This window comes from Vitis riparia, unplaced genomic scaffold, assembly GCF_004353265.1.
Source record: "Vitis riparia cultivar Riparia Gloire de Montpellier isolate 1030 unplaced genomic scaffold, EGFV_Vit.rip_1.0 scaffold791_pilon_pilon, whole genome shotgun sequence".
Classification (NCBI taxonomy): domain Eukaryota; kingdom Viridiplantae; phylum Streptophyta; class Magnoliopsida; order Vitales; family Vitaceae; genus Vitis; species Vitis riparia.
In genome coordinates this window covers 35,982-62,050 of record NW_023269786.1, presented here as the reverse complement: position 1 = coordinate 62,050, position 26,069 = coordinate 35,982, and the positions used below count along the sequence as shown (strand labels likewise).

The window sequence follows — 26,069 nt, the reverse complement described above, 5'->3', positions numbered from 1 at the left end:
GCTGGAATAATGGGGCCATCTTTTTTTTTTTTTTAATTGGAAACGACACAGAGATATATTGATAGATAAAAAGAAGTACAAAATGAAGGATGAGAAATCCTCCCGCCAAAGAAAACTAAACTACGGAAATTACACTGTAAAACAAGCGAACTCTCTAAAAAGGACCATTCCTTATGGAGTACATACCGCTAACCAATCAAGTTGTAACACATTAAGGGGAGTCCCCTTAAAAACCTTGGAACAGAAAGCCCTAAGAGAAGCAAGGAAAACAATAGAGTCCCAAAGATACTCTGAATTCCTTGCTTTATCATAAAAAATCCTCGCGTTTCTTTCCCACCACACAACCCAAATTAGAGTGATGCTCGCAGCTTGCCACAAAACTATCCCCTTCTTAGAAGAACCAAAACCATTAAATTTGATGGATATCATGTCAAAGATGCTCCTCGGGGGGACCCAATCCATCTTAGCTAACTGAAATAACCTGTGCCACAACCCAATCGTCAAGGAACAGTGAAGAAAAAGATGATCTGCTGATTCCCCATGCTCCATGCACAGAATACAAATATCAGGACTAAGCGCTTTGTAGGGTCTTCTCACTTGTAGCATGTCATTAGTATTCACCTTTTTGTATGCCACTAACCAGACAAAGGACCTCACTTTGAAAGGAACTTGAGAATTCCAAACGAACTTAGAAGGGAAAACCTGAGGAGATCCAGAACATTGAGATAATGCTAGAAAAAAGGATTTGATTGAAAAAAGCCCTGAAGAAGATAATGGCCAAAATCTGGTATTTGGAACCGAAGGAGATAGATGCAATCCATCAAGTGACCGCATGAGGCCTTCTAAGTCCTCTATCTCAGAATCTGACAGGTTACGGCGAAAATTTAAATTTCAAGAGAAAGGACGAGTAGGACCGAGAACTGAAGAAATATGAATGTTTTTATCCAAGACTACTCTAAATAGTCTTGGATATTGGGTTCCCAAAGGTTGGTCCCCCCACCACAAATCTTCCCAGAATCGAATTCTTTCCCCATTTCCTACCACAAACCGAGTAAACAAGGAAAACTCCTGAAAGACTTGTACAATAGCTTTCCAAGGACAGTGATGTGGCCATCTGATTAAAGTGTTAGCATCCCAACCATTAAAGTGTGAACCATAAATGCTTAATATGACCTGATGCCATAGAGCTGAACCCTCTCTAGGGTACCTCCACAGCCATTTCCCTAAAAGGGTGAGATTCCTCTAAGAAATATTCCCAAAACCCAAACCCCCTATTGCCTTCGGTTTACACACAACATCCCATCTCACTAAATGATCTCTTTTGCCTTCCCCAATCCCTGACCATAAAAAATCCCTTTGCAACCTCTCGATTTTTGTAGCCACTGAAGCGGGTAACTTAAATAAGGAAAGGAAGTAACAGGGCATATGGGTAAGGCAAGATTGGATAAGAGTTATCCTTCCCTCGAAGGATAAGTAAGCCTTTTGCCACCCATCTAATCTTCTTGAGATTCTCTCAATCACTGGATCCCAAAAGCCACACGCCTTGGGGTTCCCTCCCAAAGGAAGACCCAAATAGAGTATAGGCCAACCAGAAGCCTTGCAATCAAGCATCTCAGCCAATCTTGAAAGATGAACCTGATCAAGATTAATGTCATAAATATTACTCTTGTCAAGGTTGACCTTGAGCCCAGAAATGTGCCCAAACACTAGCAAAAGACTCTTGAGAGTCTGCAGATCTTTAGTAGTCTGTTCTCAGATTTGGTCTCACACTTCATTTTCTTATGGCACTGTTGTAGTGTTGTGGCATAGGTATGCAAGATCATTTGTTTCAAGATAGCTTCAATAGTGTGACAATATCAAATAATGGAACACTTGTTTAATATCATGGGATGTTGTGCATTGTTCCTCCTTTTGTACACTGAATGTAAACTTGGATGGTTCTGAGCTTGATATGTTGCTCATCAATCATCACATGCTGTTAAATTTGCTTATTTTAGCTATAGACAAGAAATTTCATGGAAACGGTTTTACCTCTCTGTTATGCAGGACTCATGGCGTGAATTAGCAAATGCTTTTGCAAATGGAAGAACTTTGTTCTCATTACATTCCACTCACCAAGTAAGAACTTCATATATGCTTTGACCAGTTGAACTATATTTGTCGCTTACTTTTATTCTTATTCTGTTACAGCGTTCGCTGGCTCAAACACTTGTTCTTTCAGCTTCTGGCATGAGAAATCCAGAGGCATCAAATCAGTGAGTTTCTTTCCCTCTTTTTAAGCCTTTTTTTTTCTTGTGTCCTTTGCTTGTTCTGTGTATGCTGCTGTATTGCCTGATGTCTTGGGTACTATTTCTTAAAAGGTATGTAAGGGATCTCACAAGTCATATGACAGCATATCTAGTGGAAATGTCCAACAAGAATGACTTAAAAAATTTCTCTCAACAACCAGACATTATCTTGTCGGTAGGTGCTGAAAATTCTGGTAATGCCAGATCATTCTAGCTACATGCTTTTGCAACTCTCTTCAGGAAAAAAGTTAGTTCTTGTTCAATAACATCACTCACATTCTGTAGGTAAGTTGCTTGTTGGAGCGGCTTCGTGGGGCTGCCAGGGCATTGGAACCTCGAACACAAAAGGCAATTTATGAGATGGGTTTCTCTGTAATGAATTCTGTTCTGGTTCTTCTTGCAGTTTACAAACATGAGGTATGTGATGCATTTATACAAGTTGACATATTCCAATGTTCCCATAACTAAATTGTTCATACGCCTAAGGTAACCTTTGTGCAGTTTAGCAGTTCAAACCACCCAGGTCAGTGGTTTGAAACCTGTGGAACCGATGTCATGTGAGTATTAATTATAAACATAATATAAATAAGAAAAAAATAAATAAATAAAGGTTCTGAGATTTTACATGAGAAAATTTGAAAATTTCACAAAGCATGAAAGGGAGTGCCAAAAGATATATAAATTAGAATAAAAATAAAAAGATTAATTGATTCCATTAGTTCTGGAATCTGGATCCAAGCTTTAGTCGAATTTCAGGAAAATAAATCTCAAAAGACAGAAAGAAAATAACCTGAGATCCATACTCCATAGTTGACTATTCATCCTTTGCAAGGGAAAATGTCCTAAACACAAAGAATTCAAAACACCACAACAGCCCACTTGATTATGATGATTGAACCGGCATTTTGGTTATAGTGTTTATGATGAAATGCAGCTTCAAGGGAACTGCAGATCATGGAAAGCAAAACTGTGGTCTAGTGTTGCATGTGCAGTGGGGGACTTTCTTGGAGGCACTGGGTACCATTAGAGGCTTGTGTGGTGATTGTTGTGCATCGGTGGGATCTTTAATTTAATCTGATTTCCCCTTTGAGATGTGAATAGTGTGAGGCTGTTTGTAGCTATGAGATGTTTTTTTGTCTCATTTATGAGTTCAATTTTTTGGATACCCCTTTTGGTTGGTGTGATTGGTGTTGTAATAAAGGTGGGAAGTTCATGTTCCAGTTGGGCTGCTTTCTGCTTTCTGTGCATTGGGAAGAACATGACTTAATTGATCATTCCCATCTTTTTTATGCTGGGAGTTTGAGGTTGGGTAAATCGCCTTTCTTTTTTTGATAGTATGTGGCAAAAGAATTTGACTAGGGATCTGGTTAAGATATGATGGGGAAAGTATGAGTTAGTGGGTTTCTCAAGTTTCGTTTTGGGATTGTAAGGAGAAGGAAAGGTGTTCTTTGGGCTACCACTTCCAATGGTTTTGTTAAGCTAAATTTTGATGGGTGTTCTTTGGATAATCCAGTGCAGGGAAAATTTTGGAAATAATGAGAAAAGATAATGTTGAGATAAAACATGAATTACTTTAACTAATACCAAATTTCTTTTAGCTTAGGATGACTCTATAGAAATAAATATGAAACATATACATACATACATACATACATACATACATACATACATATATATATATATATATATATATATATATATATATATATATATATATATATATATATACATATATATAATGGGAAAAAAGAAATATGATAATAAAGGAAAGATAATAATATCAAAATCTCAACCCTAGGTGTAGGTACTTGAGTACAACATTCATAAAAAATAAATTAACTCTAAACATAAGCATGGTAAGATAAGTTATCTATGATACTATAAAGCACTTCCTTAGTTAAAAATTAATTCAAAAAAAAAAAAAAATTGTTTTTTGTTACAATTTATTTTATACATAGAATCCAATTCAACTAAATACTAGACATAGCTAAGCATAGAATATAAAGCAATGGATAAATGAAACGAGGGGTTATTTGTCTTCCACACAACAAAGGAATTTTCCACATCCCTTTCTTAGTTAGGAAGGATTTTTGGGTGGAGTTGTTAGACCTTTTTGGCCTTACTTTTCCTTTATGGTGTGTGGGAGGTGACTTCAATGTCATAAGGAGTAGTTCTGAAAAACTGGGTGGCTCTAGTGTCACTTCCAACATGAGGGATTTTGATGGTTTTATAAGAGATTGTGAACTACTTGATCCCCCATTACGGAATGCCCCTTTTACTTGGTCAAATATGCAAGAGTCACCGGTGTGCAAGAGATTGGATCGGTTTCTCTATTCAAACGGGAGCTTTCCTTCCCTCAAAGCCTTCAAGAAGTTCTTCCTAGATGGACTTCGGATCACTGGCCAATTGTTTTGGATACCAATCCTTTCAAGTGGGGCCCAACACCTTTTAGGTTTGAGAATATGTGGCTGTAACATCCAAGTTTCAAAGAGTGCTTTAATAGTTGGTGGAGAGAATTTGATGGAAATGGGTGGGAAGGTCACAAGTTCATGAGGAAGTTACAATTTGTTAAGGCAAAATTGAAGGATTGGAATAAGAATATGTTTGGATTGCTAAAGGAAAGGAAAAAAACCATCTTGGATGAGATAGCTAACATTGATGTCATTGAACAAGAAGGGGTTCTCTCTTCTGATCTTGCTGCTCAAAGAATTGAAAGAAACGGGGAACTAGAGGAATTAATTTTGAGGGAAAAAATTCATTGGAGACAAAAAGCTAAGGTGAAATGGGTTAAAGACGAGGATTGCAATTCAAAGTTGTTTCATAAAGTGGCTAACGGGAGACGAAATAGGAACTTCATCAAGTTCCTGGAGAATGAAAGAGGTTTAGTGTTGGATAATTCCGAGAGCATTACAGAGGAGATATTACTATATTTCAAAAAGTTTTACTCGAGTCCTCCAGGAGAGTCTTGGAGAGTAGAAGGCATTGATTGGTTCCCTATATCAGAAGAGAGTGCTTCTAGGCTGGACTCCCCTTTCTCTGAAGAAGAGATCTTTAATGCCATTTTTCAATTAGATAAGAATAAGGCGTCGGGGCCTGATGGTTTTAACATTTCAGTGTTTCAGGATTGTTGGGATGTGATCAAGGATGACTTAGTAAGGGTGTTTGCAGAGTTTCACAGTAGTGGGATTATTAATCAAAACACTAATGCCTCCTTCATAGTTCTTTTGCCCAAAAAGAGTCAGTCAAAGAAGATTTCGGATTTTAGACCTATTAGCCTGATCACTTGTCTCTATAAGGTAATAGCAAAAGTCTTGTCAGGGCGATTAAGAGGAGTTCTACACGAGACTATCCACTCTACTCAAGGTGCTTTTGCTCAATGGAGACAAATTTTGGATGCAGTTCTTATAGCCAATGAGATAGTGGATGAGAAAAGGCGATCATGGGAGGAAGGAGTTGTATTCAAGATAGACTTTGAAAAGGCTTATGACCATGTGAAATGGGATTTTGTGGATCACGTGTTGGAGAAGAAGGGGTTTAGTTCTAAATGGAGGAGTTGGATGAGAGGTTGTCTGTCTTTGGTCTCTTATACTATTCTAGTGAATGGTAATGCTAAAGGATGGGTTAAGGCATCTAGAGGTTTAAGGCAAGGTGACCCTTTATCCCTTTTCCTGTTCACTATTGTTGCAGATGTGTTGAGTAGAATGTTGTTGAAAGCTGAGGAAAGAAGTGTGCTGGAGGGTTTCAGGGTAGGTAGAAATAGAGTTAGGGTGACCCATCTGCGATTCGCAGATGATACCATATTCTTTGCTAACTCTTGCGCGGAAGAACTGCAAACTCTCAAGAGTTTATTGTTAGTGTTTGAGCAAATTTTTGGGCTTAAGGTCAATCTTGACAAGAGTAATCTTTTTGGAATCAACCTTGATCAGAATCATCTCTCTAGGTTAGCCTTGTTGCTTGAATTCAAGGCTTCTGATTGGCCTATACTATACCTGGGTCTTCCTTTGGGAGGGAATCCAACTGCTTGTGGATTTTGGGACCCAGTGATTGAGAGAATCTCTAAGAGATTAGACGAGTGGCAAAAGGCGTACTTATCTTTCGGTGGTTGGATAACTCTTATCAACTCATGCCTTTCCCACATTCCTGGCTACTTTCTTTCTCTGTTTAAGATTCCCGTTTTCAGTGGTTGCAAAAATTGAGAGATTGCAAAGGGATTTTCTCTGATCAGGGGTTGGGGAAGGTAAAAGAGATCATCTTGTTAGTTGGGATGCGGTGTGTAAGCCGAGGGTAAAAGGGGGTTTGGGAAGATTCCTTTAAGGAATCGTGCCCTTTTAGGGAAGTGTTTGTGGAGGTTTCCTAGGGAGAGTACAGTTCTGTGGCATCAGGTCATTCAAAGCATTTACGGGACACACTCAAATGGTTGGGATGCCAACACTTTAGTCAGATGGTCACATCGTTGTCCTTGGAAGGCTATTGCACAAGTCTTTTAGGATTTTTCCAAGTACACTCGGTTTGTTGTAAGAGATAGGGAAAGAATTCGTTTTTGGGAAGATTTGTGGTGGGAGGATAAGATTTTCAAAGTCCAATATCCAAGGCTATTTAGAGTAGTCACGGATAAAAATATTCCTATATCTTCAATTCTCGGTTCTGATCGCCCTTTCACATGGAACTTTAATTCCGTCGTAATCTTTCCAATTCTGAGATAGAAGATTTAGAATGTCTCATGCGATCTCTTAATTGTATGCATATATCCACCTCGGCTTCAGATGCGAGATCATGGTCTTTATCTTCTTCAAGATTGTTCACAGTCAAATCTTTCTTTATAGCCTTGTCACAAATGCCCGGATTATCTCTACTTTTCCCTACTAAGTTTGTTTGGAATTCTCAAGTCCCCTTCAAAGTTAAGGCCTTTGTCTGGCTTCTGGCACACAAGAAGGTAAATACTAATGACTTGCTACAATTGAGGAGACCCCACAAAGCTCTTAGTACTGACATTTGTAAGTTGTGCATGAAGTAAGGAGAATCAGTAGATCATCTTTTCCTTCATTGTTCTGTGTCATTGGGGTTGCGACACATATTATTTCAGCTAGCCAAGATGGATTGGGTTCCTCCAAGAAGCATTTTAGACATGATGTCCATCAATTATAAAGGTTTTGGCAATTCCAAGAGAGGGGTGGTTTTGTGGCAAAATGCGTGCATAGCTTTAATTTGGATTGTGTGGCGGGAAAGAAATGTCAGGATATTTGAGGACAAAGCTAGGAATTCAAAGAACCTTTGGGATTCAATTCATTTCCTTGCTTCTCTTTGGGCTTTTTGTTCCGCGGTTTTTAAGGGCATTCCCCTTATCGTGTTACAACTAGATTAGCTAGTAGTGTGTAGTTCCAACGGGACGGTCTAGTCGAGGGAGATTGTTCGTAGTTTTCTTAGTGTAGTACCTTGTTATCTTTTTGTGTTGTTTAGTTTTATCTCTGGTAGGAGGATTCCTCATCCTTCTATAGTGCTTTTTTTTCTATCAATATATACATGTGTTGTTTCCTATCAAAAAAAAATAATGATCCTCAATCCCCTTCGTTAAAAATTTGTATTCTTAGTATAGATTTTTTTCTAGGTTCATCATAACTTTTTAGATTTAGATTTATTGCATATACGAAGTAGCAGACAAACACAAGGAAAAAAAAGAGGGAAATTTATTGAACAAATAGAAATCTGTTATAATTTTAAAAAAATTAAGAAAGAGATAAAGATTGAAATAGTTATATCTAATGCAATATAAACATAATTAAGAACAATTAAAGAAAGAGATAAGGCAATCATGAGCTAGCCATATTCAATGCAATGTAAACATATTAGACACAAATCTCACACCCACACCCATGTCGTATCATTGTCAACATGGGTATTTTGGCTGAAATTTAAGTGTCCATGTATCACAAGCCTTATTTATCTCGATTAATCAATTTTCTCTTTTCCATTCTCTTCTTTGCTGTTTTTTTTTAGTTTAAAAAATACTGGCAGCTCCTTTGGAAATACTTTTCTAGATTCTCCTCTGCATTCTGGTTACCTAGCATGATTTCCGATTTCTTTTGGTAATAGGTTCAACATCCTTAAACTTTAGTTAACTTTCTTGAACTAATTCCACTTCCTTAATTCAATGATGTCGAAGTACTTATTGATACATACTTATTCTAACCTACTGTCTAGTTTGCAGTTGTCTATCTGCTACTTAAATTTGTTGTTGACTGGGTGGATGGGGAAATTATCTACCTAGAGGCTCAAGAAACTGCCATTGTAGTTGATTTCTGCATGCGCTTGCTTCAGCTTTACTCTTCTCACAATATTGGCAAGGTAAAATTTCTGTCACTTCTAATGTCCTCTCATATACACTGCAACCATGTTATTCTATGGAAGAAGCTGTGATAATGGATTATGTATGGAGTTTTCATTTTCTTGTTTCCCTTAGAATTGATAATTATCTAGGAGTTTCTTTTCGAAGACTGCTTTATTACTTGAATTAAACTTCTATTAGGAAAACTACCACATATTTGCATGTGTGAAATATGGAAATGTCCTGGTCTCATGCACAGAAAAGGATATTGGGTAACCATGGGTATCTAAGCTGTGAAAAGAGAGAAAAGGGAGAATCCCTAATTTTTGTTATTGAAAAACTGTAGATAATACACATTGGACTTGGGTATATATATACATGTTAGTGGGACCCACAATACAATAAGGAAAGAAAAGGGAAAGTAAATAACTGAAATAACTATACACTATCTAACACTCCCCCTCAAGTTAGAGCATATATGTTATATGCACTAAGCTTGTTATAAATGTATTTAATTCTAGGACCTCTGAAAGATTTAGTAAAAATATCTGCTAGTTGATCATTTGAATTGACAAAACTAGTCGCCACACATCCTGATGTGATATTCTCTCTAATGAAGTGACAGACAACTTCAATGTGTTTGGTCCTTTCATGGAAGACTGGATTGGATGCAATATGCAAAACAGCTTGGTTGTCATAGATGAGCTTCATCTGTTCATCCTTTCCAAATCTCAACTCCCGAAGAAGATGTTTCAGCCATATGAGTTCACATGTTGCCAGAGCCATAGCTCGATACTTGGCTTCAGCACTAGATCTGGCCACTACATCTTGTTTCTTACTCTTCTAGGATATTAGGTTACTTCTAATAAAAACACAATACCCGGAAGTGGAACGTCTATCTATGGATGAGCCAACCCAATCTACATCTGTGTAACCAACAACCTGGGTATGACCTCTGTTCTCGTACAACACACCTTGGCCTGGTGTGCTTTTGATATATCGAAGAATGCGGATTACAGCATCCCAATGGCTATTACATGGTGACTATAGGAATTGACTAACAACACTTACAGGAAAAGAAATGTTTGGACGAGTAATGGTGAGGTAGTTCAGTTTACCTACAAGTCGCCGATATCTCCCAAGATCTCCTAAAGGCTCCCCCTGTCCTGGTATAAGTTTGACATTTGGATCCATAGGAGTGTCTACCGGTTTACAGTCTAACATACCGGTTTCTTCCAAAATGTCTAAAGCATACTTCCTTTGGGAAAGAACCACACCGGAACTGGATTGAGCTATCTCAATCCCTAAGAAATACTTGAGTTTCCCCAAGTCTTTAGTCTGAAAGTGGGTGAAAAGGTGTTGCTTTAGTTTCTGAATACCATTCTGATCACTGCTTGTAATGACGATGTCGTCCACATAAACTACCAGATAAATACACTACCCCGAAGAGTTATGATGATAGAAAACAGAATGGTCTGTTATACTGCGGAACATGCCAAACTCCTGAACAACAGAACTAAAACGGTTAAATCATGCTCGGGGAGATTGTTTCAAGCCATATAGAGAACGGCATAACTTGCACACTAAACCAGACTCCCCCTGAGCAACAAAACCAGGTGGTTGCTCTATATAAACTTTCTCAGCAAGATCCCTATGAAGGAAAGCATTTTTAATATCTAACTGATAAAGAGGCCAAGAACGCATAGCAATCATGGAGAACAATAGACGAACAGAAGCTATCTTGGCAACAGGAGAGAAAGTGTCACCATAATCAAAACCATAAACCTGAGTATAGCCTTTAGCAACTAAGCGGGCCTTAAGGCGATCAACCTGACCATCAGGGCCAACCTTAACTGTGTAGACCCAATGACAACCAACTGTAGATTTACCAGAGGGTAAAACAACAAGATCCCAAGTGTCATTGGAGTGTAAAGCAGCCATTTCATCTACCATTGCCTGTCGCCAGCCTGGATGGGAAAGAGCCTCAGGGGTGCTCTTGGGAAGAGAAACAGAAGATATAGCAGAAACGGATGCAGAATAGGGTGAAGATAATCGATGGTAACTCAAAAAATTGTAATACGAGTAGATCGATTACCTTTCCGAAGAGCAATGGGTAAGTCAATAGAAGAAGGCAGAGTCGGGGCAGGAGAAGCCGAAGGGATAGGAAGTGAGTCAGTAGGTACCTCGGCCAAAGGAGGAACAGCAACACAATGACGGTGATGATAAACTTGAAGTGGGCGAGAAAGCACTGCATCAGGTAGGGAGATAATGGAAAAGGGTAAGACTTCAGACAGGAAGAGAAAAGGTGGAGAAGAATGGTGAGTCCTCAAAGAAAGTGACATCAACGGAGAGAAAGTAGCGATGAGTCTTAGAGGAATAACAACGATAACCCTTTTGAAGTTTGGAATATCCCAAGAAGATGCATTTTGTGGCTTTGGCAGAAAGTTTGTCTTGTCCAGGAGTGAGAATATGAACAAAGCAAGTACAACCAAAAACACAAGGAGGAAGGAAATAAAGTGGTTGGTCAGGGAAAAAAGGGAATGAGGAATCTGATCGTGTAATACAGATGAGGGCATACGATTAATCAAATAACATGTTGTAAGAACAGTGTCCCCCCAAAAACGAAAAAGAACATTACTATGGAGAAGGAGAGTACAAGCTGTCTCAACAAGATGTCGATTCTTACGTTCAGCTATCCCATTTTGTTGAGGAGTATGAGCACAAGAAGACTGATGAAGGATCCCATGTTGGGACATAATTGAAGTAAATGGGGCAGAAAAATATTCCCTGGCATTGTCACTGCCTAACACACAAATAGAAATATTAAACTGGGTTTGGATTTCAGCATAAAATTTTTGGAAAATAGAGAATAAGTCAGCTCGATTTTTTATTAAAAATAACCAAGTACATCGAGAATAGTCATCAATGAAAGTGACAAAATACTGAAATCCTAAAGTAGATACGGTCCGACAAGGACCCCAAACATCAGTGTGGACAAGTTCAAAAGGAGAATTTGCACGATTATTCAAACGCTTTGGGAACGAGACACGAGTATGTTTCTTAAGCTAACAGGACTCACACGCAAGCGATGACAAAGATGAAAAACGAGGGACCATTTTCTGGAACTTGGATAAACTAGGGTGGCCCAGGCGACTGTGGATGAGGAGGGGAGCATCAGTGGAAATGTAAACTGCAGGAGTTGAAGGCGAGGTGAGGTGATAGAGGCCTTGAGACTCACGTCCTATGCCAATCGTCTTCCCCGTACTCCAGTCCTGCAAGGTCACAAATATATCAGAGAAAGTGATAGAATAGTTAAGAGTGCGAGTTATTTTGCTGATAGAAATAAGATTAAAAGGACACTCAGGGGCATAAAGGACAGAATAGAGAGGTAGGGAAGGGAGAGGATGAGCTAAACCAAAACCTTTAGCTATAATTTGGGAACCATTAGCTAAAGTAACAGTAGGTAAGGCAGAGGTAGTAGTAATAGAAGAGAAAAGATTCTTATTACCAAATATGTGATCAGAAGCGCCAGAATCTAGAATCCAAGGTCCAAGAGAAGATGTGTGGGTAAGGCAAGAAGAAGCATTACCAGTCTAGGCAACAGAAGCTGACTTGGTGGCCTGATAGCGGAGATAGTCATCATCCTCACTATCAATGAGGGAAATACCTTGAGATGTGGAGGAACTGGGAGGCTGAGGCGGCTGAGTATCAGATGACTGGGCCACGTGGGCAGTGCGGGGAGGCCGCCCGTGTAACTGATAACACCTATCACGAGTGTGGCTAAGCTTATTGCAATAGGTGCAATGAGGACGTTGGCCTCTACCTCGGTTACCACTGCATCCTCCTCGAGAGTTAGTTTGAGAAACTAACAAAGAAGAATCTGAAGTGTTATCAGATGGCAAAGTCTGAGTGGAGGAGATACGAAGGAGGCGGGCAAACACATGATCCAAGGATGGAACGGAGGAACTACCAAGAATCTGATCACGGACAGTCTCAAGATCTGGACGGAGGCCAATAAGCGTAAAAACCATGAAGAACTTGTCAATCTGTGTTCGTTGATCCGCAACATCAGTAGTAAGAGGCATCACGGTCAAGAATTCCTCCTTAAGAGAGACAATCTGGCCAATATAAGTAGATAAATCCATGTCTTGTTGTCTGACATTGACAATAGAAGAAGCCACCTTATAAAGACATTGGATATCATTCATGTATAGCCCTTTCACCTGATTCCAAAATTTAAAGCATGTTTTGTAGGCCCGAAGATGAAGCAGAATCTTAGGATCATCTGATTGCCATAACACACTACATAACTGTGCATCTATCTTTTTCCATTGTACTCTGTCAACCTCATGGATATCCGCCTCCTGCATAACAAGATGATCCTCATAACCTTGACCCATAAACCAAAGCTCCACAGAGGCAGACCAGGACAAATAATTTTCACTGCCAACCAATTTCTCTGAAGTAATCATAGGAGATCCAGATATGACACAGGAAAAAATGGAATTTTTTGTAGCCATATCTACTTATCTAGAGAACGAAATATGTTTGGATCGAAGAGAGTCCTAATATGGCTTCAGATCGCGGTTGAAAGAAGAAAAACCGAGGATCCGCGGCTGTGAGAGACCAAATATTAAAGAAAAACAAATGTGGCACTACTGGAAGAGTAGAAGAACACTTCCTAAGACATGTGTAGGGCTCGGGGTGGAGAGGAAGTCACCGGAGGTCGTCAGAAAGGATGTTTAGAGGGTTGACGGAGACAAAAAAAAACCCCAAAAAATGCACTTGCAGGCCTCGGATGGCACAAGCACAGATGGAGGGTGGCTAGACGATGTCAGGCGAGGCTGGATGTGGAAGCGCGTGGCAGGAAAGTGCTCCACGCGCCCTCACGCGCCGGCGCGTGAGGTTCAGGCCGTCGGAGAAGAAACGTGCGTGGCTGGCGCTTGGCTGAGAATCTCCCTCCGGTGCTTTGGCAAAACTTGAAGATCTCCTCCTTGCGCACCTGATGGTATGGTCGGTGTCAGAAAAGGACTTCGCCGGAAAAGTTGCCGACGGTGAGGGTTTTCTGATGGCGATACGGTTGATCAAAAAGCTTTAGGAGATGGGAAAGGTGATCGAAATGAAACACGGTCACTGAAAGGTTTCCCAGAATCGATTCACGGATAAACCGGAAATAATTAGGTTTTTTTTCTCCCTAGGCTCTAATACCATGTGAAAAAGAGAGAAAAGGGAGAATCCCTAATTTTTGTTATTGAAAAACTGTAGATAATACACATTGGACTTGGGTATATATATACATGTTAGTGGGACCCACAATACAATAAGGAAAGAAAAGCAAAAGTAAATAACTGAAATAACTGTACACTATCTAACATAAGCATTCAGTATTTATTCAAAGACAATAGGGGAGGATTATTAAGGGTTTCTCCAAGGCTATTGAAAAAGATTCACAGAACCTTCTTGTTGGAAATCATCTATAGGGGAGCACATTTGTGAAATGGAAGAGAGTTTGTTGTGATAAAAATTTTAAGGAATTGGGAATAAGAAAGCTTGACACTCTAAATTGTGTTTTTCTTGGTAAATGGATCTAGAGATTTTCGGAGCAGTGGGATAGCTTATACAGGAGGGTAAATTCATAGCAAGATTGGAAAGATGATGAGGGATAGTGCACTAAAGAGATGAGAGACACTTTTGGGCTGGGTTGTGCAAAGGTATTAGAAGGCATTGGGAGGTGTTGGTGATGGGATGAACTCCTCCAGACATATTCAAGAAAATGAGTGAAAGGGAAAATCTGAACTTCCTATGTTATAAAATATTTTTTCAAAAAAAAAAATTGTCTTTTTCTAAAATTTCTATTCTGGTCCTTAGAATTTGAATTCTTTTCTTTTTTTTTTAAATTAGAACTCCTATTACTAGATGTTTTTATAAAGTAAGTTTTTAATTCTAAAAATAAAGTTTTCATTTCTTTTATTTTTTTTTTTTATAGAAGATTTAATAGTGATACAAAAGGTATAAGTGTCCTAATAAGTTGCAATATTGGTTAGGTTTACTTTTTCATAGTTTTGTTTAGCTTTTAGAGTTTTCTAAAGCCAATAAATATGGCTAATTGGTGAAAAATGAGATTTATGTTTGATGATGAAATAATATTAAGTTTTGTATATTTTGAAATTTCCAAGAGGTTTGGGGTTAGGGAAGACTTTTTTGAGAAATAGTGCACTCTTAGGGAAGTGGCTTTGGAGGTTTCCTAAGGAAAGTTGTAGTCTTTGACATTAAGTTATTGTGAGTATTTATGGCTAGATGGTCGCATAGATGTCCTTGGAAGGCTATTGCACATGTATTTTAGGATTTTTCCCCACACATTCGCTACATGGTGGGGAATGGGGAGAGAATCCAGTTTTAGGAAGATTTATGGTGGGGAAGTCAACCTTTGTGTTCCTAATTTCCAAATCTCTATGGAGTTTTCTTAGTGAAAAGTCTCACCATCTCAGCCGTAGTGCTCAATTCCCTTATCAAGTCGTTATAAATACCACTCGACATGTTAAAATGTGCACAATGGTCTTTCTTAACCTAGAATTGATAAGCTTTCATATCACGATGTTGTTTGACTAAATTCCTTTTCCTTAGGTTGGATCATGGGATCAATTTAGGACCTTTAAGGCCCTCTTGTTCATTTAACAAGTATTGGATTTTTTGTGCCACATCATAATTATTGTTGTCTAATTTGTCTCCTATAATGAAATCATCAATGGTGTTCTTAGTGGCCATTTTACAACATTTGTTGCACAGAGTATGACTGTAGCATATATTTCTTAATTTTATACACATTGATGTTTGATATCATTACACATTCAAGACATGGTCCTTGGTAATTCCAATTTGTCTTTTTGGAATTTTAACTTTCATCATAATCTCACTGATATTGAAATTGATTCTCTTGAAAGACTCATGTCATCACTCTCCTTGATGTGTTTGTCTCCCAATAATGTAGACTCAAGAGCATGGTGTTTGTCCTCCTTTGCCTTATTCTCAGAAAAAACTTTCCTTTTGGTCTTGTCCAAGTCCCGAACTCCAATTCCTTTCTTTCTGGCCAATTTCGTTTGGAAATCAAAAGGCCCTTCAAAGGCCAAGGCCTTTGCTTGGTTAGTGGTGCATAGAAAGGTAAATACCAATGACTTGCTACGCGTGAGAAGTCCCTACAAATCCCTTAGTCCACATTGGTGCATTTTATGCAAAGGAAGTGGAGAATCGATCAACCATCTTTTTCTACATTATCCATCAGCCTTGGGGCTTTAGCATAAGCTTTTCAGTTTAGCCCATATGAATTGGGTGCCGCCTAGGAGTATTAGAAACATGATGATTATCTCTTTCAGAGGTTTGGGGAACTCATTGAGAGGTAAGACTCCTTGGAAAATTGCTTGTCTCACTATTCCTTGGATTGTGTGGCAAGAAAGAAATGCTAAGATTTTTTAGGAAATATTTAGAACAGAAGAGACATTGTGGGATCTACTTCGTTTCTATTCTTCCCTTTGAGCCTCTTGCTCTGTTGCTTTTTAAGGGAGTTCCACTTAATATTATTCAACTAAGTTGGCTCTTGATTTGTAATTCTTAAGGAGTGGGCACCATTGTGAGGAGTTGTTCTAAGTTTTCTGTCATTTTGTGTTGTTCTCTTTGTATAGTGGAGTGCACTTTATTTTGATCAGGTATTGTATGTTTGTGAGAAGGGACCCTCATCCTTCTCCCTTTCTAATTTCAATAAAATTTATCTTCATTTCTGATAATAAAAAAAAAATAGTGAGAGTGCATTGCTTTCCTTCTAAGTGAGACTCAAAGAAAGTTCTAGTAAGACTCTAGGGTTTCCTATCTTTCTTTTTTATCTTGGTTTTTCATATTTCTTATTTTACCTTTTTTTCCCACTGCTATAAATTTATTCTTATTTCCCTCCTTAAATCCTGAATGATTGTAGCCCTAATTCACCTATTTGATTGTAGACAACAATTCTAGTTTTGTCGTACATCAGTTAGTCAAGTTAAAAATAGATCAAAGACTAAACAATGAGAACCAAGGATCCGCGGACGTCACCTTTAGGACTCTACTGGCATTTTTATCAAAAATGAAAGTTTTTAGTTTCAGCAGGGGGGTATGGTTGCAAGGCTGAAATGAATTAATAGAAGTGTACCACCAAGAGTGGAGCATGCACTTAATTTGACTCAACACGGAAGGTTCTGGTTGGAGATATGGGTGGCTAAGTGCCCTTTGAAAGAGCCTTTTCCATCACTCTCTAGAATCACATTTGCCAAAGATGCTAAGGTTTGCTTATTTGTAGGAGGATAGAGACAAATGTCATTGGTGCCATAGCTTTGGAAGCAATTTTAGGATGAGGAGATGAAGGAGGTTGTCCAGTTTTTTATTGCATCAATGAGGAGATTACATGGACAAGGGGAGGATAGCTTCTTATGAAAGAATGGGAGGTAGGGGGGAAGAGTATGTTTAAGAGGAAAAGAAAGATCTGACACAATAGCTCATCTCTTTTTGTTTTGATACATTTTGAGGGAGGGAAATAAGAGGACCTTCAATAAGGGTTTTTGGATAACAAATTGAAAGGGGCATTCACCAAGTCCCTTGTGGAATGGTCAAGGACATTGTTGGGGCTGGCAAACTGTTCATTACTAAATTTTATTGATAGCTTAAGTTGGGGTTAGGTGGTCTTTTTTGCTGACTGTTTTTTTCTTTCTTTTTCTTTCTCTTTGTTTTTTTTTTCTTTTTAGGTGTTTTTTAATACAAATCATTCTTTTACCTAAAAAATTAACCATTAAGGCAAAAATACTAGCATTATTTCAGAGCTCAAATAGTAGTGTCTTCAATGAGGGTCAAGGACTTCATATTGGAGGATTATGCAGTTTTCTGGTCCCCCCCAACCCCCCCCCTAGAGGGAGCTGAGAGGTATGGAGGTATTTAGTGGATCCTCTGGATCATTCGCCTGGTGATAAACTTGGCATACACCTTTATGTGGATATCCATATCAGCCAACTAGAAGTTGATAGGTTGGCTGGTAAGGGTGCCACCTTTCTGGTTGAGTTTTCAGGGACTTCCTTCCCTGTATGGTTGGTGTGGAAAGCAGTTTTGGGTTTGTGTTTGATTGTAGTGTTGGGTGATTGACCGTGTATGGGAGTTTTATTTTCTCTTCAACTTCGTATTTTTCCCTTTATTGGTAGAATGATCTTTCATCTTTCCATTATATTAGGATAATCTCTTTCAGTTTCCTATCCAAAGAAAGAGAGAGAGAGAAAAGAAACAAGAGAGTAAGGGGAAAAGAAAAAGAACTTCTCTTCACTTTCTCACCCGATTACTAGGTAAAGGGAACATGTTATTGTAACTAATAAATGACACACTCTTTTATACATTATTTTGTTTACTTTTTTACCAAGTTGGACCTGAAAAAATATCATTTAAATCTGCTTCCACCTGTCTTGTGTTATTATTCTTTGTTGTTGATACTGAATGTTTGTATTTGCTAATAAATTTAAACAAATGCAAATAAATTTAACCCAGACTGAAGATCACATTTATTAAGGTGCTCTGTCAAGTACTTATTTTCATATTTGTACCCCTCCCTTCTGACATCAATCATTTCACTGTCTCTCTAGATATCTGTAAGTCTTTCGAGCAGCCTACTGAGTGAAGCAAAGACTGAGATGTATAAGGATTTACGTGCTCTTCTTCAACTAATAGCAAATCTCTGTTCAAAAGATATGGTACATTATTGTACATTATATTGTCTGGTTAACTTTGTAGTTAGGTATGGGGTTTCTATTTTGCTTCATTTTAGCCTTTGACTATGTTTAACTAAGAATAATTAAAACTGCAGGTCGACTTCTCATCCGACTCCATTGAGACACCAGGAACAAGTATATCTCAGGTGGAATTCTTTCTGATTTTTTTTTAAATACAATCATCCTAAATGGTTTCTAATGCATTAGTCTTTCAGGTTGTTTACTTTGGTCTTCACATAGTTACCCCTCTGATATCCTTGGACCTGCTGAAGTACCCCAAGCTCTGTCATGATGTAAGGTTTCTTTTTCCATCATAAGAGAATAAGCCATGAAATTATTGTCAGGAAGCTGATATTTGTCACTGTTATTCAGTACTTCTCATTGCTGTCTCATATGTTGGAAGTTTATCCTGAAATGGTTGCCCAACTAAATAATGAAGCCTTTGCTCATGTACTTGGAACTCTTGATTTTGGCCTCCATCATCAGGTATATAGCTATGTTTTATGACTTTATTCTCAACTCTTCTATCTTGGATCCTGTATGTCTGATGTTTGTTGCTAAGCTTCTTCCTTTCTTCCTGTCAATGGTACAGGACACAGAAGTTGTTGACATGTGCTTGAAAGTTCTAAAAGCACTTGCTTCTTACCACTACAAGGAGACAAGCATCGGTAAAATAGGGCTGGGGTCACATGCTTCAGGTTTTAAGGATTCTGATGGAAAATTCCAGGAAGGCATTTTGAGTCGATTCCTTCGTTCACTGCTGCAGTTACTCCTCTTTGAGGATTATAGGTAGTGGTTTATTATATACTTAAATTAACACAATAGTTGTTGTGTGAATGAAAATCAAGGATTAAACTTAAACACCCTGCTACAGGTTAATTATGACAGAGATATTGTTATATCATCCCCCCTGCATATACACACTATTAGACAACTAATTTTCGTAAAAGCTTAAATTATAGGATTTGAGCACACAACGTACAGCATGCTGTCCAACATCCGCCCTCACATGTGGCTCCACATTCACACATGGATTCACAGGCTCTCAGCCAAACAAACCACATGCCAGCCTCACTTAGGCTTAATAAATTAGGGAAATAAACATGTGATTAGTTTCGAACACATGACCTCTTACCAAATGAGGCTCTGATACCATTCTGGCAACCGATTTTCCTCCAAACTTAAGCTTGTAGGATCTAGACCTACTATGTATATTATACCCTCTAACACACTTTACATCCACACAGTTTTCTTTCATAAGCATGAAATGCAGGGAAACTTGAACAATTTTGCAGAGATTTTCTATACTTGTTTCTGAAATACAAAAAGAAGTCAAGGGAATCAAAATAAATTCAATGAAAATTAAAGGGATTTCCGTACCTAATGTGTAACGACCCGCACCCAACCATGTAGATATTGTCCGCTTTGAGCCCAAGGGGGCCCTCACGGCTTTAAAACGCGTCTATTTGGTTAAGAGGAGTCTCTACATATATAGCGCCAGGAACTTGCTCCCCTATCCGATGTGGGACATTACAAATACCCCTCCATGCAGACACAACGTCCTCGTTGTGTCCATGGGATTGCAGGGCCAAACAGACAAACGCCCCTTACGGAGCCAAACAAACCCCCACACCGGGGTTGGGGATCGGCTCTGATACCATTTGTAACGACCTGCACCCAACCATGTAGATATTGTCCGCTTTGAGCCCAAGGGGGCCCTCACGGCTTTAAAACGCGTCTATTAAGAGGAGTCTCTACATATATAGCGTCAGGAACTTGCTCCCCTATCCGATGTGGGACATTACATAATGATTGTCAAAGATCCATTTCAATCCTTACTCCTGGAAGGATAAATTGAATTGATTCCAACAACAGTCATTTAATGTTGAAGTCCAGTTTCAATCATGTCTCTGATTTCAAATTTATAAAGAAACTTATCCAAATATCTCCTTAATGAAGATGGGTGTGCTCTTACATGTTATGATTAATCCATAGCTCTTTCTGTAACCAAATGCTAATATTTCTTCTGTCTGTGGCCCCAGCACTGATCTTGTTGGAATTGCAGCAGATGCTCTCTTCCCATTGATCCTTTGTGAACAAGGTGTATACCAGGTATTATCCCTTTATAAGTTCTATCATCTTGGTAAACTCATTCCAACTGCAGAATACTGGAAATCTTTTAGCTGTAAAACTTGATGACTAGGTTAGTTTTCAAGTACTTTCACATGAGATAAATTGTCTCTCTAGTTCTGCCAACCATTAAATGATCACCATGTCAACTTTTAGAAAAAATTCAATGAGAGTCACCCACCTTTCATCTGTATGGTAAATCAAGGTTTTTCCAGAGATTGACAATCTGGTGGATTCATCCCTCTGATAGTGGTGCTCATTCATCCATGGGTCACTATTGTTTCTAGATCTTTTGTTCAGGATTCTGCATCTTCCCATCTCAGACTTGGATGTTGGAGATCATCACTCTAAAAGAAAACCAAGCCTAACTGATTTATTGGTGAAAAACTTGTAGACATTTGAACATTTGAATATCAGAAAATACAGTTGCCTTCAGCACACACTGGATACAGGGACTTCTTTTTTTCCTTTTTCCTTTTTTGATTTATTTTTTTGCATTTTCTTGTTTCTGTCTTCTAATGAAGTTGAAGCTTGGAAATTTTGCTACTGGCATCTATGAAGGAAAAGCCAAAAAGTACACCACCACCACCTGGAGTAAGTTTATAGGTTTGTTCATGTGTCATGCAGGATTTCCTATAGAAAATTGCTGGAAAACCTGAGATTACTCAAATTTGGGTAGGAGCTCTTCAGAGCTATATGGGTTTGATCCCATTGAAGCCTTCCTCTTTGTTGAAACTTACATCACTAACTATGCTAAATTTAGGAAAATAATAATACCAGTAGGTTCTCTGAACTATTGTTTTACATAATACCTGCTTGCTAAACTGCACTGATCTATACTCCCATTTACTAGCTGGCTCTCTTTCTCTGTCTCCCCATACACATTTATAAATGATTTTTTTCTGAGAGGGATGATTTTCTTGCAGAGATTAGGGCAGGAGTTAGCAGATAGTCAAGCAAATCCAACACTGAAATCAAGGTTGGTAAATGCATTGCAGTCCTTGACAAGCTCAAACCAGCTTTCTCCAACCCTTGACCGTATCAACTACCAGAGATTCAGAAAGAATCTACACAGCTTCCTAATTGAAGTTCACGGATTCTTAAGGACAATGTGACTTGTGCAATTTGATCTGTAAAATATAAGAAAAAGATTTCGTTTTCCTATTTTTCATTTTGTTCTCTATTTTTTGTATGTTTGCTTGGATTGTTGCATTCTAGGCATCATCTTAGTTGTTGGCTGTGAATATTCTTGTCATTGTCTTTTATTAATATAGTTGAACAAAATCAATCAGCAAAAGAAAAATAGACGGTTACTTAGAGGGTTTTTGTTTTTTTGGCTTTTTGCTTAAAGTAATTTGTTTTCAGAATTTAGGTTATTTGTTTTTTTTACTTTTTCATAACTTATTATAAACTTTTTATTTAAGAGAAAAAGTCAAATATTTAATTTTTTTTAAATAAAAAAAAATAATATATTGGTTTTTCTTTACTTTTTAATACTTAATAGAAATAAAATTTCACACAAACAAACAATCTAATATTTAATACTATTAATCATTAAGTTTCTATTTAGAATTAAGCAATAAAACAAACACTATCTTAAGAGTAGGGAAATAAGATTGAGACCAAATGATTAGTGTTTGGTTTTGAGCCTGAGGCATTTCATTACTACCTCTATACTGCCATTCCAAATATTTCTAGGCAAGTGTTCCATATCAGAAGCCCTTGAGTTTAGATTTGGATGTTCATGGAGAAATAAAATGTGGCCCAAAATTGAATATTAATGGTATCATATACCCTGGGATAGCCACTGCATCAGCTCTATTGAAACGGGAAAAAGAATATTGATCTGATGAAACTCTCTATTTTCTGTCTCCCCTCTTATTATTTTCCTCAAATTTCTGAAACCTGAACTCACAGGTAGCAATTTAGGTAAACAATAGCTAGGTTTTTAGGAAATGAAATGAAACGATTGTTTCTTGCACATTACTCATTAGGACAAATGAAGAGAAAATACAAGACATGAAGGCTATGTTTGGTTCCCAGAAAATTTGAAGAAAATGCAAGGGAAAAAATATATAAAGGAAAAGCAGAAGAAAAGAAAAAGTGAAAGAAAATAAAAAAAATAGATTAAAAGTTGATAAATTATTTTTTTTTTTTGTTACTTCAAACTCATTTTATTTATTTTAACTCATCAATATAAAGATTAAATAATTTAAAAATACATAAGTTTTTAATTAGTTTTAATCATATTTGATTTTCTTTGATATTTTTCATAGGACAACCAAGCATAAAAAAATCATTTTTCTTTGCATTTTTTTTCTTTCCTTAGTATTTTTCGAGAACCAAACATAACCGAAGGGAAAATTTAAAGCAAAACCAAGAGACATCAAACCCTTTGACTTAGGGGAATATGAGCCTTTTCGTCGTCTCCATAACCCCTTTTGTGAAGGTTTGACCTAAAGATTATTTGCAAAATGATAAGTCAATTGGTTGAGGTGGCTTTACTTTGGTAAAACATGTATTTGGAAATGGTCTACCTGAACTGGTCAGGCCTGTCGATGAATCACCTAGGTCAATTGGTCAAGGTTATATTGTTAAGATATATATATATATATATATATTTCTTAGGCTATGTTTGGTTCTTGGAAAATACAAAGGAAAGAAAAAAAAATACTAAGGAAAATGATTTTCTCATGTTTTGTTGTGCTATGAAAAATATCAAAGAAAATCAAATATAATTAAAACTAATTAAAAACTTATGTATTTTTAAATTATTTAATCTTTATATTGATGAGTTAAAATAAATAAAATGAATTTGAAGTAACAAAAAAAATAATTTATTAACTTTTAATCTATTTTTTTATTTTCCTTCACTTTTTCTTTCCTTCTACTTTTCCTTTGTATTTTCTTTCTCTCGCATTTTCCTTCAAATTTTCCAGGAACCAAACATAGCGTTAGAGAAATAAAATAAAGAAAAAGGTTCATTAAAATAATCACAAGTTGAGTGTTTAAGTGTGACGGGAAAGGGCACTTACCTTCATATTACCCTACACCCAAAAAGAGTAAAAAGGCTATGGAATGATTCTGAATCCAATGACGATAATCCCACAAGCTCAATTGAAAGTGAAAATAACAATAAGAATTTTATTGTCTTCACTATCTCTCTTCCCTCATTTTATAAAATTAAAAGTCTCATTAAATCAAGTGATGAAGAAGGAAGGGAGTTTGACATCAAAAGGGATAATGTATCATGAGAGTTATGAGTTAAAGGCTGAGAATGTGAAATTAAAGAGAGCCTTGAATAAAAAGAAAACTCTTGTTAAATGCCTTGAATCGAAGAAAAATGATTTAAATGAAAAATTAAAATTTTGTGGATCTCAAAAAATGGACATGGATTGTAAGATCAAGGAACTTATAGTTGAAAAAGAAGATCTAATTGAAAAAAAAAATAAGAGTTTGTTTGATAATTGTTTTTAAAAACGATTTTAAAAAATAGTTTCTAAAAACTGTTTTTTGATATTTTTTTTTTTTTTTTTTTTTTTGTAGAATAAAAGTCTATTTTGAAACTTAAATTTTTTCTAACCTATTTTTAAATATGTTTTAAAAATAATTTTTATATCCAACATTTTATTTTTAATTATTCTACATGTTTATATAATTATTTCTTAAAACAACCCTTAGAAAACAAGTGGTAAAAAAAACAATTAAAAGATGTTTTTTAAAAACATCATATTTTCTATTTTTAAGAATAGAAAACAGTTTTTTATTATCAAATGTGTTTTCTATATTTTTTGTTCTAAAGAACAAAAATTGTTTTAAAAAACAGTTCTCAAACAAATCTTAGGTTATGTTTGGTTCCCGGAAAATTTGAGGGAAAATGCGAGGGAAAGAAAATACAAAGGAAAAGTAGAAGGAAAGAAAAAGTGAAGGAAAATAAAAAAATAAAGTTGATAAATTTTTTTTTTGTTACTTCAAACTCATTTTATTTATTTTAACTCATCAATATAAAAATTAAATAATTTAAAAATACATAACCTTTTAATTAGTTTTAATTATATTTAATTTTCTTTGATATTTTTTATAGGAGAACCAAACATGATAAAATCATTTTCCTTAGCATTTTTTTTCTTTCCTTTGTACTTTCCGGGAACCAAACATAGCCTTAAGCTTTTTAAAACTAAACACCATAATGTGATGATTAAAAATAATTATCGTACTTTAGAATTAGATCGACTTAGATAGAATTAGAGCCAAAATAAAGTATTTCACCTTAATTCTAAAATTTTGAATGAAATGATTGAGAAAGGGAAACCCCATTAAAAGAGGTTTAGGTTATTTAAGTAAGTTTAAAACTCCCATGAGTGGAAAGATTACTTTTGTAAAACCTAAAAAAAAACTCCTCTTTTAGGTAATCATCTTTAAAGCAAGCCCCTAAGTGCACTACCTGGATCTAGAATTTGGGCATGTGGCTAAAAAGTGCATTTGTAGACTCTTCGAAAAATATCAATCTCATGTTAATATGTTAGTGAATAAATCAAATTACTAAGACATGTGTGCGATAGTAGTGACGATTGTATGAATAATTTTTATAATAATATTCAATAGATGTCTAACAGGTATACTCATATAGAATACTTGGATCTAGATATAGATACAGAAAAATATTCAAAAAAGAAGAAAATTATTGCATCAGAATTCCATCAAATTCAGTGCAATTTTGGGACTCTAGAAGAAAAATATTGCCATACTTTGCATAATGAAGATAGGCAATTTAACACTATTGTTGATTTGCTTATCAACCTAAGTGAGAACAACAAAATAGGACAAGAAAAAATATGTAGAATCATAGAAGAATTCTTAAATCATTATAGGAAAACCATTTCAAGTTGGAACTTTGACTTTATCAAAGATCAATTTGAGTCAAATTGAACTAGAGATCAATAATCTCCAAAGATTTAGCCATTTGGAAAGTCTTCCTTCAAAACAGGAAATCAAGACTTTAATAAGATAGATTGATGATCTTTAGCTAAAAGTTGTAGAACTTGAAATAAAAGAAACCTTAGAAAAAGTCCAAAAGCATGTGACTATACTTGGAGAATTTCAAGAAATTCTTCAAAAGCAGTTCAAGGATCTTAAATGATTGGTCAATGGAATCTAATTGCTAGGTTATGGAAAATGATATGGCATATAAAAAGGCTTTAGATGAAGCAAAGAAGATTCATACTGATCTAATAGGGCTAAGTAAGCTAGATCCTCAAGGAAAGTTTGATAAGATAACTGTGAGACAACAAAATTTCGAATTAATTTTGTTACTTCAGTCAACAGAAGAAGTAAGAAATTTGAGAAGAGAAATACAAAATCTTTCTACACATATAAGGCAGTTAGAAAGGAAGAATACAGTATCAGACAGTAATAGAATAAAGGTCGATGATATTATAGCCAAACTCAGCAGTTTGAGTCTTAATAGTTTGACTAAGAATCTCTCAACTCTTCCTAAAAGAGAGAAATGAAAGTACTACTAAAATGACACTTTCTACAGTAGTATCTTCAATGGAGAAG

General features: G+C 36.6%; 1 protein-coding gene across 1 annotated transcript in view; it reads left to right on the top strand.

Moving 5' to 3' along the window:
* Positions 1 to 21,829, top strand: part of LOC117910627 (exportin-4-like) — a gene marked incomplete at its 5' end in the record, with an annotated part of 70,819 nt that extends 48,990 nt beyond the window's left edge. The window contains 12 exons of the mRNA XM_034824721.1: positions 2,047 to 2,118; positions 2,191 to 2,255; positions 2,361 to 2,463; positions 2,574 to 2,705; positions 8,487 to 8,630; positions 18,255 to 18,362; positions 18,476 to 18,526; positions 18,596 to 18,673; positions 18,753 to 18,866; positions 18,973 to 19,169; positions 20,423 to 20,492; positions 21,437 to 21,829. Coding sequence (XP_034680612.1) covers positions 2,047 to 2,118; positions 2,191 to 2,255; positions 2,361 to 2,463; positions 2,574 to 2,705; positions 8,487 to 8,630; positions 18,255 to 18,362; positions 18,476 to 18,526; positions 18,596 to 18,673; positions 18,753 to 18,866; positions 18,973 to 19,169; positions 20,423 to 20,492; positions 21,437 to 21,625 — 1,323 coding nt within the window. The remainder of the gene's footprint in view (positions 1 to 2,046; positions 2,119 to 2,190; positions 2,256 to 2,360; positions 2,464 to 2,573; positions 2,706 to 8,486; positions 8,631 to 18,254; positions 18,363 to 18,475; positions 18,527 to 18,595; positions 18,674 to 18,752; positions 18,867 to 18,972; positions 19,170 to 20,422; positions 20,493 to 21,436) is intronic.
* Between the last annotated feature and the right edge of the window lie 4,240 nt (positions 21,830 to 26,069).